At 40.4% G+C, this 16,391-nt stretch overlaps 1 protein-coding gene across 3 annotated transcripts in view; it reads right to left on the reverse strand.

Annotated features, from left to right (window-relative positions):
• The window catches only part of CRAMP1 (cramped chromatin regulator 1), a 43,758-nt gene that overhangs the window by 18,238 nt on the left and 9,129 nt on the right, over positions 1-16,391 (reverse strand). For all 3 annotated transcript variants that reach the window (XM_090151851.1, XM_090151850.1, XM_031595407.2), the window contains exons 3-10: positions 13,859-14,052; positions 12,297-12,450; positions 10,344-10,427; positions 8,409-8,457; positions 5,585-5,670; positions 4,774-4,897; positions 3,636-3,717; positions 1,919-3,178 (exon numbers count right to left, since the gene is read on the reverse strand). In XM_090151851.1, the coding sequence (XP_090007977.1) occupies positions 1,919-3,178; positions 3,636-3,717; positions 4,774-4,897; positions 5,585-5,670; positions 8,409-8,457; positions 10,344-10,427; positions 12,297-12,450; positions 13,859-14,052 (2,033 nt within the window). The remainder of the gene's footprint in view (positions 1-1,918; positions 3,179-3,635; positions 3,718-4,773; positions 4,898-5,584; positions 5,671-8,408; positions 8,458-10,343; positions 10,428-12,296; positions 12,451-13,858; positions 14,053-16,391) is intronic.

Below are 16,391 nucleotides of genomic sequence, written 5' to 3' on the forward strand. Positions count from 1 at the left end.
GCAAACACATTGTTAAACTCATTCTACATAGGAAACAGTAAAAAAAAAAAACAACCTGATGTACGAGAATACCTGCAATACTCTAACCAATGCCTCTGCAAGCGTGTGGTGGAAGGCTGAAATTCTTCCCACATGCATTTAAAAGTAGAGGTAATGACAAACATTTGGCATAGTAACAAAACAGGGGCTGCTTTTAACTCAGGGGAAATTTTCATAAGCTCTAATCATCCAGAGACGATGAAGTGGAAGTAGAACCTGGAAGTAGAACCCTGGAAGCAGACCTGGACAAAAATATTTTGCTGTCAATGCTTATCAAATATAGACAAATAGTTTTGAAATTTTTTCCCATTCCTTCTCCTACGCCATACTGTTATATGGCAAGGCATGTTTGATTTTCCAGGTCTATCCAACTGATTTCTGTGTTCCTCGCATGGTTTTCTAGAAAATATACCCTTTGTAAACAATCTGTGTGTAACCACAGGCATAAAATTAACACCCATGCTTGACTGCAATGCAATTTGATACAGTTTGCTTTATGCTTGTAATCTTCATTTAGAAGAATGAACCATGGAACAATCGAGCATTCTGGTAATCTGGTAAGCAAAAAAGAATCTGGTACCTTCAATCAGGCAGCAAGTATCATCCTTGACTCCTGAATGCATGTGTCATTCTAATGACATTCACTGCCACAGGAAGCTTATATATTTCACGTTTCAGAAAAAGAGAAAGTGGTATTTGGCAAATAAAGGAAAAGGCTACGTTACTCTTTATTGGAATGTATTAGAAGGTACACTGCTTTTCAGGTATACTAGCTTGCTCTGTTTAAGACAAAGAATGCCAAAAAGACAAGAAAACATTTGTAATAATAACAGCCTCATATCGTGTTTTTTAATTTGCCTTCTCCCTCAAGTCTAGTGAGATACCCCTCCTCCTATTTGCAGTTATTAAACATCTTTCCTGCCTGTCACGTGTGCCACCCGCAGGAGATGCCAGAAGAGATCTGTGCCATTGTCACACATCTGCCTGACGCTGCACCTCAAGTCTTCAGAGTTTGAATAAAGTCTAATTCAGGAGCTGTAGCTGAGTGAAGATGGTTCTACATTTAGAAAGTCTTAGAATGTAAGACAGTAAAATCAGAAATAAAAGGAGGCTGTGCTGTTACTAAGCCTGCACCAAACAACACAGATCAAAGACCACAGGTGTCAGGGAAGAGAGATTCATTTGCATCCTATGCTGGAATATGATGCAAATAGTATCTTCAGCTCATCACATCTGACTGAATTCCTGCGATGAAGATGTGCTGAATTTGGCTTTTTTTGATCTTGAAAAGCATGTTTTATTAAGTTTCAATTAATTACACTAGGAAGAAACAGCAGCCAAGTTATCATAGTGGCAGATCTTAACACTGGTTACAGCACACAACAAGGAAAGCAAGTTCATTCCCAGTTGTCCGCCTAACAAGAAATTGTTTTTCTAGATATGTTCAATGTCCTAGAGCCTCTGAAGTTCTACAAAAAAATCACTGTACCTAGCCAGTATCAAGGAAATGGATTGTTTTTCCACTTGGCATGATTTGAGCTACATTAACATTAGGAATTTAGGCTTGTAGTTTTTGTTTGGAATTTTAATTTGAGAGAAGGCACCTAACTGTGCTCATGACTAATCTCCTGAGTTCACTGTAATACTGCTGAGACTCGTGACAAGCCAGAAACAAACGGTATTGTAAAAAGCAAATGGAGCACAGTGAGATCAAGTCCACCCTGCAGCAACCTGTTTGGACTTTATTTTTTTTTAAACAGGAATCTCTACAATCTTAGCAGAGCTGGTTATTGATTTACCAGGAACATAATAGGAACAGGACTTATTTCCCAGTTCAAATAAGAGTGTAGCATCTAAAGGGTAAAGAAATGCTACTTACTGGTTTGGGATTGACTTCAGTAGAGATGAGTTTTAAAAGGCAATTTAGGAGTTTCTGCTTGTGAAAGGTAGTACATGTAGGAACAGCACTTGGTTCAGATGTTTGCTCCCTGGCATCCTGGGTTTCTGGCTCCAAGACAGCCAGCCAGTCATATTCCAGCTGCAACTTGTTCGGTTTGCCCATCATGAGGTAGACTTCAGCCAGCGTAAGGCTCTCAGAAGTTCGCAGGCTCCATCCTTCTTCTCTAACTTGTTGAGAGAGCCGGCTTGGGTCATCCTTGAGAGACTTCGTGTTAGATTGTCCCTGAGGTGGAGGTGGAAATGAGGAGCTCAGCTTCTCTTGAGAATCCTCCATTACTGCATCTGTTATCTCCTTGGTACATGCATCAACCTGCTGGCTCTGGCTAGCCTGAGCTTCACATCTGGCTGTGCCACTGCTGGGTGAAGCCACACCACCTCTCAGTAGCTGAGAATAGGAGTCAGATGTCTCTGTGCTCCTCCCACTTGGAAAAGCCACAGGAGAAGTATCACCAGCTGCTGGAGTAGAGTCCTTCCCATGCGGTTTGTCTGTGCAAGAACATTTCTCTGGGACAATCAGATCCTGACAGGACTTCATGTACCGTGGGAATGGATCGAGCAGAGAGAGCTCTTCCACATCAGGGATCTTACTGCAAGCACAGGCTGTGCTGCATGATGCTATTACAGTTGCTTGGTCACCAGCCAAGGCCTCCCTGCCTTCCACACAGAAGGCTGCTGAGCTCAGCCTTTCATGATTCCCTTCTTGATCTTGAAGAGCAGAAGGCGGCTTGCTGAGAGAGTTAGTGAAGCCTAGGTTTGAGGCTGCTCCTTCCACCGGACCAGAATCTGCAGAGCCATCTTCAGTGCTTGCAGAAACTTCAGCTGTGGGCTGAGAGGTTCTGCTCGATTCTGTAGTGCTCTCAGCCCTTCCAACACTCTTGCCTTCTGTTCCCCGTGGGTATTTCAGTTGTCCCCTAGCTGTTCCCTGACCACTCTGTATGCCCAGAATTTGTGCAGGTGGTAGTAAGTGAGAGTCTTTTGTGTTCTGTTTGCATTTGCCAGTTTCCTGCCAATGCACCGTGCAGAAAGCCTTGGAGTGGACCACTCGGGCTACCCCAGGCAGTGGGGTGAGTGTACAGTTCTCTCCTGGAAAGAGATGGAGCATCACCTTCTCCTCTGAGAGGCTGCCTCTTGTTTCTGAATCTCTGGAGTCTTGAAGCTGCCTTTCCTCTAGTGTTTTACGCTAAAAAAAGATGTGTTAAAGATTATAACCACTATCTGTCCCTTCAAAACAAGCACCTGATGGCCTATTTTGCAAATGAACAAAATTAGTAGCTAATCTGGGGTATGTGTTCTTTATTCAGCATAGATATGAAGGCTCTATGATCAGAAGTTAGTCCTGTGTTGATAAAAACTATTCTGAAGATCTGCTACAGGCACAAACTAAATTTATGGGGACTTCACTTATTACTATCTTCTCTCGGGACTGTACTATAGAAGAGTTGATGTAGAAGTGAATGAAATGCTACAGGATTTCCTACAAAAGGCACCTTCACATTAGTGATGCTGAGATACTACTCCTACTTTCATCAAGCATGGGCTAGTAAAATTATTAAGCAGACTTACATTTCTTAGATGAACTTTTAAGAAGGGAACTGGTCCCAAGCCAAGGCATACTGAACAAAGGAAGAAAAGGATACAATACGCACTTCATGGAGAGCCCACTTCTGCTTCAGGAATTCAATAAGGCTGGAAACTTTCCGATGTAATTCCACAATCATCCTGTATACAAGATGAAGCAAACAAATAGTGAAAAAGATGTCAGCAGAAATTCCAATCAGAGCCCCATGGTAGCATGGGAATTATGGGAACAAACTAGCATTCTGTAACATAGCACAGAGAACACAACCACCATTCTTAACCTATACAACAAAAACAGCTGGCCAAAAATGGCAACATTAATAAATAAGTAACTTGCAGCTGTGAAAGACATAAAAGCCTATCCAATAAATCTGACTGCCATCATTCAAAATACCAGCTCTACCAGACAGAAACAAAAAGAACAATAAAACAACATCGGAGAAGATGCAAGATTTGGCTAAACCAGAGTAGTTCAAGCAAGGCACGGTGCTACTACATGAAACATGGAAAGAGAAACGGGGACAAAATTTTATTTATTTTACTTTTTTGCTCTCAAAGCATTTTCAAAGTAAATCTTGCACTACACATCGTTGTTCTCTTCTCCACACGACGTTCAGTCATTATAAAGAAACGCTCCACATGAAGGAGCTATCAGCATCACAGAGGCCCTTCAGCCACAACTTTTAAGACTAGCTGTAAGGACTGAGATGGACAGCCACTGGCAGCACTGAGCAACAAAAGCAGGCAGATTTGGTTAGAAGCAAGTCAAGCTAAATATTTCCATTCCTGCTACCATTGTGTTGCATTAGACACGTTCAGACTCCTGATGCAGGTGCCTTTGGCCCTTGTTTTACCTCCCTCCCCTATGCCTCTGTCTCACAGCACATCCAATACAAATTTTAGTAGAATTAATGCTGCATGTCCTCATTCCATTTGTCTCTACTCTGACAACTGGGTATAAATGGCACAAAGCAAATCCATCCCCAACTTTAGTATCTCCTATCATTACTCAAATTAAAAAGTGTAAAGAATAGAAGTAGATTAAATTCTCCATGAGAATCATGTACTCTGGTTGGACAAAGGCTTCAGAGTAAGTATGTTTAGGTAAACTGCATTATCAGTTATGTACCATAGAATAGAATGCTGCCCACACACTTCTCTATTCTGTATTGAGCACCAAAATCAGGTCTTTGTTACCTGAGCCTTGGATTTTGAGCAAGGCTCTGCACTCGAGCCCATGCATGATTATTTCGTGGCTGCAACTCAACGGGGACCTTGAGAGGAAGACGTACTGGCTTCTGGTCCTCTTCATCACTAATGCCTGAAGGGAGATGAAGCACAAAGGGAATGGATCAAAACAAGAAAGCTCAAGCAGAATGCTGGATGTTCAATTACACAAGAAAAAAAGCATCACAGGTATCAGCACCACCTACAGACAACTTCAGCAACTCAGCTTTACCAGTGGTAGGAGCCTGCTTCCTTAGATTACCTCCTGCTCCAATATGTTAATGTTTTGCCTTGGACACTGCACTGTCAATGTCAGGCAGCTAGAAACTCTGAACAAGTACAGTATTTCAGACCTTTAAATTGCACTGATACTACTTACTGGGGGTGGGAGGGAGGTGGGAGAAGGGTTGAAATAAAGAAGGTAAAAAAAGAGTCTAAAATGCTTGATGGTAAAAATGCACTGCTGTTTTTCCACTGATATAGTAGGACAATTAATCTTTAAATATAATGAAAGCAAAACTGGCAAAGTTGTAGCCATCTTCTGTGGTATGAATATCTCCTCTGTAATTTCATTAGTGCCATGCTCAGGTGGATCTTAGAGTTAGCAAATTTTACAAACAATCAGGGTTATATTAAAAGAAAAGGGACATATCTGTGCCCAATACAAATGTAAAATAACACAAATTCCCCTGCCAGCAACATATACATTAAAACAGGTCAACTCTCATATTCTTCCAACTCTCTGTTAAAACTCTTTCACATTTCAGCATCTCTTACTTACCATCTGGATCACAGAGCTTCTTCAAAGCCCTGCACATTGGAGCTTTGATACGAAGGTTTCTGCCTTTGTAACGAACAGTCGTAGCCCTGCATATATTGGAAGAGAAGTATTTACAGGCACCATTAACTTGAGACTGTACACAGCTGTGGTACAATCAGACACAGTCATCTCTACAGGAACTAAGATATATAAGGGTTTGTAATGCAGATTCACAAAGGCATTCAGTTGTTTATATTTTTCATCACCTTACTTTTTGTTATAGAAATGCTACTCTTGTAACGCTCCTCTTCCAGATATCCACAAGACACTGTGTCCTGTTATGTGCACTAAGGGAAGGGTTGTTAAGATATACAGACCAAAATCATGCCACTTGGTTGCACAGTACCCTCAGATAAAGCTTGTTTGGCAAAGACAATGGATTGTGCTTTGGTCTCCTCTTTATATTCCTAATTTTCATTATAAAAACAAACCAAAAAACCTGAAGCTCTTAAGAGGTCTTCCACTCTGCAATACAAACACAGCCATTGCAGAAATGAGGCCAAACCACCTGTGCAGGAATCCGAGCAGTCACTTCTACATTATAGTTCCAACACCATAGAAATAGCTATAAAGATCCTTAAGAACAAGACTACTTTTTGCTTCCTGAGCAGTGGAGCTGTCTTCATCCAGTCAGCTCTGTTGTCTTTTTAGAGGCTTAAAAATGCAGGCAGGCACTGATGCAGAGGTACTGATTGCAGTATTTACACCTCAAGCAATAAGGATCATGAGCACAGAAGCAGCAAGATAAAGACAAACTTTTGCAGATGAAAGGAAAGAAAATATGGAGAATGTTCTCAGAGCAGGATCTGGATGTAAGGAAGGTAACATCTCACAAAGCGAGCACTTGTCTATGCAGCCAAGAGGAAAAGTCACAAAAGGGCAGCAGAAGGCAAAGATGAAGTGGAAGAGGTGAGCAGTGCAGAAGTTTCACACAGCATGCTGTGAACCTCTACAGGTTCAGAACAGGCCAGGAAGGGCAGATCTCCTGAACCTGCACTAAGCCATCAGAAGCCAAGGGAACATTGCTGTAATGAAGAACTAGCAGGAAAAGACTGGGCAGACAGCGAGTTGGATTCCCTGCACTTTCTGAGTTTTGTTTCACAGATGTCCTGCTTGGCAGTTCTGAAAACTTGTGTAAGCAGCCCGTGTGCCAGTGTGGGCATGAATGTGCCAAGCTGCTCGGATCAGTTACAAAAGCTGACAGAGTAATTCTCCTGCTCCCCTTGGACTTATAACTAGGATCCACCTTCTGACATATCACTGACTCAGCCAACTGCAGCTGAACCAAAAGCTATGTGCTAGCTGCTCTTACAGATCCATGAAATCCTAAAGACAAGTACACAGAAGTCCAGCACTGGATACTGTTAGCTTCAATAATAAAACAGGGACATTTAACACAAAGATTCTGCCCCTACATTAAATAATTATATTTTCAAGCACAATTTTTGATATGTAAGCTGGGTTTATGAGCTCAACTAGGAAGAGTTTCAATATGGTTTTGCTACAAGCATCTCAGAGACATTTGTTTTTCTTACACCAAGCAATTATTAGACAAAGTCAGAGATTATGTCTAACATAGGCAAAACATGCAAACTGCCAGAGACAGTTCCTTGCAGTCCTAGCTTCCCTTGACCCCTACCAAACAACTTCTGCTCATGTTTACCTGCTTCAGGAGAAGATTATTGCAATCATGCATGTTCACATTTGTCATTCTTAATTGCTAATTACTTTCAGTCAAGACTTTCAACATAGCAACAAGTGTTCTGCACTCAAAGGAAAGGAAAGAGGAGCACCAGACTTGAAAGAAAGATGTTAGGAACTGGAAAAAAAGAGACTCGCTTACAAATAGAGAGATCACAGAATTTTAACACCTCTGAGCAAGATGGAATGAGAACGTTTTATCTAATGGGATATATACATTGTGTTTGTGGACATACAGTGCTGTCCTGCACATACATGCAGGGGATTAACTCAGTTAGTGTAGATGTGCAGGTGCTAACAAGGAGGAAAACATGAGCACATTTTGTTCCTGTAAGAACAACAAGGTTTCTCACCAAACAGAATAAGAGGTGCAGGAGAAAAAAGTGAGCCCAGACCATTCTGACTAGGATTAAGCAATTTGTTTTAAAAACCCTTTCATTTATGGAAAAAAAAAAAAAAAAGGTAAGATTTTCCTAGTTGTACAAAACCCAAATGGAAGCTTCTGCTCTAATTTGAAATTTGGTAAACAAAAGAATGAATGAGTGATCTCATCAGCAATCACATCCATGAGCTACAACACATCAGCAGGCTGCAAGGACTGCAGCTTACAGGAGAAGAAACTGTAAGGCACTCACATGGGGACTCAACTTATGACCAGTGAAAGTGTAGCACCAAGTATCCCCCTTATGCAAGCTGAAGTCAGCAGCTGCTGAGTATGCAAAGCCTTTCTTTTTTTTTTTTTCCCTCTTCATTTTACAGTACAGTTTAGTTCATCAGTAATTTGCTACAATAACATACTCTAAAAGCACAAATGCCAAAAATAAAATCAATCTGTAGAAGACAAAATGAAACTGTTTTCCAGTCTCTTTTGAAGACACGATTAGGACAAGTCAACGTCTGCTGAGCAGCTACAGCTTGGAAGGCGTTCAATTTAATGACCACAGTACCTCATGATAAAAAACATATACAAAAGAAAAGCATCAAATGTGAAACTCTGGCCCTGAAAAAGTAAAAGTGGTCTCAGAGTCTGGATGACCAATCCAACAATCCATTTTGAGAATTTCAGGAACAAGTTTTTACTTACCCGGCCTGAATAAGTTCATTAAGTTTGGCTGCATTCTTGTCATCCATACCTTTACCATGGAAAAGGACAAAACAGTAAAATTAGAATTTTAAGTGATGCAGTCCTGACCTTTATTTCTGTGTTGTTTGGTTTTCAAAACTATTACATTTTCTTCTTATGAAGGACTAAGGTGCATAATTTTTAGAAAATACTCTATTTCCATAGTGCACAAGCATTGCATGGTCCTTGCAATGAAAATTACATCTTAATTATATGACCCCAGAGTAGGTGCTACACACATCCTGGGTTGTTGTGCATTAATCTGACACTGCAGTATTAAAAAGAGAGCTTCCTCATCTGCCAGCTCCATCTCTGTTGCTAAGGCAGCACAGTGTAATGAAAGACCAGAGCCTTCGCAAGGAGAGGAGAGAAAAATCAAAGTAACAAAATGCATGTAAAAATCACACCTTTCTTCCATGCACCACTCTGAACATTTTAAAGTAGACATTATGATAACTTGATTTGTATTCTCTATAAATAGTTATGCCCAAATCTACTTACTGTACAATTAACCTCCCTGTGGCAATGATGAAAGTAGTCCTGACGTGCTTTTGTTTCTAAGTAGCTCTACAAAAGTTTTCTCAATTTCTGGACAGACAGGACTAGGTAAGAAATTGCAAAACAAGGAGAAAAACAACCTTCACCACCTGCAGAGCAGACCCCTTTAAGCTGGGTATAGGGGCTTGTCTGCTTAGGTCCATTTGGTATCAAGGAAGAGACTTCATCGCAGGAAAATTGTAAGGTAAAATATTAAATCAAGTACCAAAATTATAAAAAGGCAGAAGCACAGAGTATGCATGCATTGCCATGGTGACTGTGCAAACCCTCATTCCCACATGGAGCCAAGGAGGTTCTGCTTTTAAAGACAAGATGTGGATAAAAGGGAAGAAAGACTAATACTCATTTCTAGTGGCAATGCTATCTATACCTTGCCTCTGCACCATCTTTGTCAAAGAACAGTTCAAAATGTCTTCATAGAACAAAGTAAGAACATTCCAAACATCTTAACTGATGACACGGTTCACTAAAATCCCAGGTAAGGGGTAACCTAACAAAAAAAAAATCTGCAAAAGTAACAACTGCACTGGGATTTGTACATGGCCACAACTTTCATTTTTTTCAGCTTGCTGCCAGCTTGAGTTTACAAATGATAGAATTTTGATTATTTCCCTCCTTTTGCAAACAAAACGTGCCGTACTTGGATCTAACACCAACTAACTCCACAAAAAACTTGGGAATGAATGAAGATACACGTAGGTGGGCTGGAGCATACAGCACTTGTTACCCTCCCCATTCTCCAAGCCAGTCACTCTGCTCTGGAAGCCATCAAGACCACGCACCCTGCTAATGCAACCCAGCCATTTCCAGAAGACTGGGGAGCACAGGTAAGGCATGTGCTCATCATCTACATTCATTCTCGTGGGCACAACCAGCCTATGGGACTGACATGAGGGTCCACTGCATTCTGACTGGCCAGGAAAGCTAATATTTCTTATTATAATCCATAATGCCTTTTCCATCTCCAGTGCTCGTTATTACTTAAAAGAGACTGACTTGGAGAAAGGTCCCAGCTCAGAGTTTGACAGTGCAAGCAGAAACACTTTTGAGTACAAATACTGTTCAAGTATAATAAAACAGACAGATAACCCAAACTGCAAATACTTTGACCTGTCATCTGTGGGTATTACACAAGCTGCATCTCACATATAGTAAAAGCTAAAGAAATATGTAAAAAAAAAAAAAGGGGGGGGGGACTCGTGCAATAGAATACAATGAACAAACTCTTTAATAAGACAAAAGTAAAACTATACCAGACAAACCTAACTTCAAGGGCAGACACTTTTGATTCTACCGTGTAAGAATAATTTTCAGTCATCTGAAACAATTCATACTCACACCCCCCAATCTTTTTCCTCAATTCTCCATAGCAGATTAGGCCATACAGCTCCAGGGAGGATTTTTTCAGCCCTTGTGAGAACACTGGAAAAAAAAAAAACAAACAGAAAAGTACAAGTGAGATGACATCATCCAAAATGCAGATACTCATTTCAATTCTGTGAAAAGATGAATGATTCACATTTTAACAAGGAGACAAACACCTCACAGAAGGTAAGACTAAGCAGCTTTTGCAGGATTTAAACAAGCATCCAATTGTTCAATATATAAAACAGAGCTAATCCAGTTGCATCAACCTTACTATCATGACACTGTTTACAATTTCTGAAGAAATTATCCATATGCTCCCCAGAAACTCTTTAAGAAATTGGTCTGAATTCTCCAAAAGATGTATACTCTACAGGAAAGCAAATTGGAGATCTAAGGCAAATTCTAGATTTTATATTTTATCTAAAGAGTTGCACTCATTCAGCTGAAGGAGCTTTTTCAAACACCATCCCTTGCCAGTTCCTGGACTTGCAAGGTTGCTTAACCTCAAAATTCAGACACATGTATTTTGACCATTATTAAAACTAAAAAAGACACAGTACTCATTCTTCAATTACCACAGCCAATGGGATTTGTACCTTATAGGTACAGATCCAAGTCTTAACATTATCCAAAAAACAGATGAAGGTCCTCCAAGACAACTTTGTTTAAGTTTTTCCATACAGTGCTTGCTCAGAAATAAAATACTAACGGCTTGGTTCATTTCAGTGTCTTGCCTTGATGTGGAAAACAAACAAAAATCCTTAAAAAAAAATACACCTTATGGGAAGTGCTTTAGATGAGTAAGTCCTTCTTTAGATAACCTAATTTTGCTTCTTCCTGAGATTAAGTTCATAAAGAGACTGTTTTGTACACTATCTTTACATTTATTCAGCTTTTTATTTAACTTACACTTAAATTCACAGCCATTTCTCACTGAGTGATTTTTAATGTGAGAGATTCTGGCCACAAATTGTAAAGATGAATTTGCTATCCAGACTTGCTGAAGTTAAAAATAATTGTTTTAGGACCAAAACTTTGAACAATGATGACACTATCATAATCTATGCAACTTAGAATACAACACCAAAATGATTGGAAAGCCCTGGAAATCTTTACTCAAACAAAAGCTAAGAGAAGAACAATCTTCAGACTACCTTAAAATAGACAACAGAACTGCACATTAGTACAGTCTATACACTCTGCAGTAGATTCCTTTAACTACTTTTCAAAGCAGGCTATCCACAAATTGTCCCAAATCCTCACTGCCCATTACTGGAGAGTAAGCATCTGACAAAAATCAATGACCACATATTGCTACAAAACACACCACTAGCAGTTCATACAACCTCCCAATTTCCTTTCCATTTAGAATGCTGGGAAAGGAAAGAAAGAATGTTAAGTAGGAAACAGAACACAGGAACTCCTGTCTAACAAAACTAATGACACAATTTCAGGCTTATTTAAAGTGTAAATAAACATTTCATCATTCACATCTGTATCAGACTACTTATTTATTTCTACCTTCCACCAAGAAGCACAAAGAAGTGCAAGAGTCAGTTTGCTTGATGAAGTCACGCCTGACCAGCTATCGTTTAGGTACGTGTTCTCTAGGGTGTGTTCCTGAGAACAGAAAGAGAAACTTCCTCAAATCTGCCTTTTCCCCAGTACTAGCACCGGGATCAGCAGTTACTATGGTGTGAACTGATAGAAAGGCAACAAAAAAAGAACAGAACTTTTTGAGAAGTATTTTGCAAAGATGATGAACCTCCCTGTGGTCATACAACATATTCACTACAGATCTTATTCAGTACTTGCTTTCTCATTCCCATCATTCCTACCCCTCTATGATGACTCCAAAAGGTTGGACTCCCACACTGACAAGCCTGGGAGTTCTGCACTAAGCCCACTTCCCTGCATACTAACCATTATCAAAGTCAATGTACTTTGAGATCTTGTGCCAGGTGCGGTAGTAGAAATGGCGGACCTGCTCCTTATTCTTCACCATGCTTGCTGGCTTGCCTTTCTTCTTGTACTTCAGGGCAATGTTATTCTGGATAGCTTCAAAGTCCTTCCCATGCTGAAGAAGAAATCAAACAAATCCAAACAGTCAAAATTTCTTTTTGTAAGACAACTGAAACAACGTGAAGGATCTGGGGGCTCTTTGTGGGAAATTAGGTTTCAATGTCGAAACTCAGCAGCAAAAGAATGACAGTATCTTCTTTTATGTAAAATGCATTATGGATGCCACCTTTTTATTGGACTTTTTCAAAATAAAATGTAAATTATTGGCAACTTTTTCAAAAGACAACTTTACTCAAATGCACTGAGTGGCAGAACTGAAAACACTGACTTTGTCACTCAGCTCTCTTTACTTCCTTCAGTACTTTCCCCTCTCTTCACTCCTCAATATACTTCTAACCTGGGACTAATGTTTTGTTCAACAACTTCTGCTTACAGGGAGTTTCACATTTGAGTTATTAGTGCTACATCTGAGTTTCAAGTAATGAAAGGAAAGTTGGTGCTACCTACAGAAGAAACACTTTTACAGGAGAAGCTTATTCTCAGGGTAAAAACAAAACTAAGACACGTTAGAGTCCCTTAAAAACTATCCAATCCCTATAAAATCCTTTATGAACATAAATCATCGCTGAACTCCTCATTTCTCAGAATTCAGAAAAGACTGGAGTTGATTTTAATACAACTACAAAATAGGAAAACCTCTTAAATAATAACAGCATTAAAAGAATGGAAGCAGGGAACCAAATTAACGATTCCTCTCAGTGGCAGAAGGACTTGAAGGAAACAGTTCGAATGTTTGTTGTGCTGACAAAGCACACTCACAAATCATAATTAACACTTAAAAAAAAACCCCAAACTTGTGACCATTTCTTTTGTTTTCACCTTCAGCACATATTTTTATAGCCACAAAGGCTCTTAAATCAGTCTTCTTAAAATAACTTTAGGGAAAAAAAAAGAAAAGAGGAATATATTGCATTCAACATATGAGATAAGAAGTTAGAAGATCTAACTTTCATTGTTTCTCAACCCTAGCACCAAAATGGTTTGACTCTTTATCATCAGAAGACTAAATACAGTATTCTGCAACACTTTAAAATAAAGCAATTTTATATTTGCTAATATTAGCATGAGCGTGTTGCTTCCAAAAGTTGAGATGGCAACATTATTTTTTCCTCAGTTGAAACAGAACCACAATTGAAAATATTATTAAGAGTAATTCAGATATTTACCAGTGTATTTAAAAAGGAAAAAAAAAAAAAAGAAAAAAGAAAAAAGCTTGACACTGTGGAAAGGTGGCTTTGATTCACAGTTGTAGTATAGCCAACTGCACGGGCACATATGCACAAAAATAAGTAATGTAAGCATATGGGTGCTGCTCATGCAAAACCCACTTAAATCAACTTTCTTTAGCAACGCTCACATACCCCATGAAACCATGTCACCTGGTTATTTTCCTCTACATGTACCTCATACAGTCCCTCAAAGAACGTGTTTTTGTCCTCTGTGCTCCACGACTCCCACTGCCGCCGGACCTTCTTCCCTTCCTCCTTCTCTCCAGCTGAGGAGCCCAGGTTCCTTGCTGCTGACTTGGAATTCCCAGTAGGATTGCTGGGAGGTATTCCTGATGTGCCACCAGATGCAGTCCCTCCATTATCTGCCCCTGCAAAAAAAAAAACAAAGCAACACAGTGAATATTAAACCCACAGGAGGATTCATGGATAAGTGAGGAATTCAGCCTACCTAGGAAAACACAAAAATAATCCAAGCTATCCCAGTGACAGTAAGTCCCAGCACTTCCTCCTTCCCCACATTCTGGTGCAACATTTGTAGGAGGGCACAGCAGTGCAAACTCTGTTGTACCTTTCTCAGTTGTTGGCACCCCAAAGTACATGGTCTGGGGGCAGGGGAACACCAAAAAGCAGAGATCAGAAACAGTGGGATGAGGGTGATAAAGCCCCTGATGCAAATATGAGGAATCACCAGCTGTGCAAGTAGCATAAAGATTAAAACAGACTGAAGAAAATGGGGAGGAAGAATGGCAGGAAGGCAATAGCTGTGTATAATGCAGTAGATCACACTCCCCCAACCCTAACTGAGAAGGAAAACCCTTTTTGTTTCTTCTTTTAAATCACCCCTGAAACAAAGCTCTTTCGACAACATCAATAAAAACATCGTCAACCAGCTTTAAATGCGTTATTCATCCACAACAGAAACCAAACCAAGCATTTGTAACGTTCTAACAGTTATCAGAATCTGGAAAACAGAGAGATTTCCCCAGAACACTCCTTTTGTTTCCAAGAGAATCCAAGCATTCTCAATAGGTTGTACTCCCAAAACACGCTTTCCCCCATTTTGCTAAGATGCAGCATTTAAGATTTGGCCACACAGATCAGAGCAGCAGCGTATACCCTATAAAAATATTCTTCCAACATTAAACACCTACTTCCTACCATAAAAAAAGAAAGTATTACTATTTCCACTTGTCCAGTCACTGTCCTTTACGTGTTTTATCTCAAAATAAATTGGTCATTTTAAAGTTAATTTTTCTTTCATTTCCAGGAACCATTTGATCGTTTTGAAGACAATTGCTGTCACCACAGGGAAGCACATAAGGCAAAGCATGAAAGAGAATGAGAAAATTCACCTAAAAAAAAAAATAATAATAAACCAAAAAACTCCAAGCAAACAAAAAGCTTCTCCATTTCCTAAAGCCCCCTCCTGTGTCTCATAAAATAACCGACAATTAAGCAATTTAATTCTGATACTGTGAAGCCTTCAAAAATGTGAAACCATTGGAAAAAATGTGACGTACTGTAATACATGGCTGAGAAGTTTTAAGACTCAGAATCACTTATTTACTCTGTAAAGGTGAAACTATCGGATCATAATTAGCATAATATGTTTAATGTCTTTATTAATGATCTGGAGGAGGGGATTGGGTGCACCCTCAGTAAGTTTGCAGATGACACCGAGCTGGGGGAAGTGTTGATCTGCCTGATGGTAGGAAGGCCCCATAGAACAACCTGACAGGCTGATCACTGGGCTGAGGACAGTGGGATGAGGTTCGACAAGACCAAGTGCCGGGTTCTGCACTTTGGCCACTAGAAGCCCAGGCAACGCTACAGGCGTGGGGCAGAGCGGCTGGAAGGCTGCGTGCAGGAAATGGACCTGGGGGTGTCGGTCAGCACTTGGCTGAACGTGAGCCAGCACTGTGCCCAGGTGGCCGAAAAGGCCAACGGCATCTGGTTGTGTCAGCAGTAGTGCAGCCAGCAGGCAGGGAGGTGATCGTCCCACTGCGCTCAGCCCTGGGAGGCCGCAGTGCTGTGCTCAGCTCTGGGCTCCTCACTGCAAGACAAGACAGTGAGGCCCTGCAGCGTGTCCAGGAGGGGCATGGAGCTGTGAGGGGTCTGGAGCACAAGGCCGATGGGGATCAGCTGAATAAGATAAGACAGGAAGATCTGCCTGTGAGGAACAAAGCAGAAAGTTTGGATGCTGAAGTTCACAGAATTTTCATTCAGCTTTCAACAAACAATTTGCAGAGACATGGAGATTCCACACTTGGTACTTGAACTATAACCTCCAGAAAGGCCACAGATGAGAGAATCAGTGCTTCAGACACTTATTTGTTGGTAATTCAGCGTCCTTCCTTAGAATTTCAAATATTTTCTGTAGATGAAGTAGTCTTCACAGTCCTATGGAAAACTAAAATACTTGCAAAAAACTACAAAGGGATCTAAAGAGTGCAGTTTAAGATCTAACGTGAAAATGACACTCAGTGGAACACTGCACGTATCAGAGTTGCAGGCAGTGTCTTACCCTGACTGCAGCCACAAGTTCTTCCTTCTAAGCTCATGGCAGCATCTTAGTGTCTACTCTTCCATTTTCTACCAGCAGCTCCTACCTGCCTGCTGATTCATACCTTCTCTTAGGGATTTTGGAACACGGCAGAGTCAAGCCCCACGGCACTCATGTATCTCAACATGTAGGCTGGCTTTCTTA

The sequence above is a fragment of the Phasianus colchicus genome, chromosome 16 (assembly GCF_987193195.1).
Source record: "Phasianus colchicus chromosome 16, bPhaCol1.hap1.1, whole genome shotgun sequence".
In the NCBI taxonomy this organism is placed as follows: Eukaryota; Metazoa; Chordata; class Aves; order Galliformes; family Phasianidae; genus Phasianus; species Phasianus colchicus.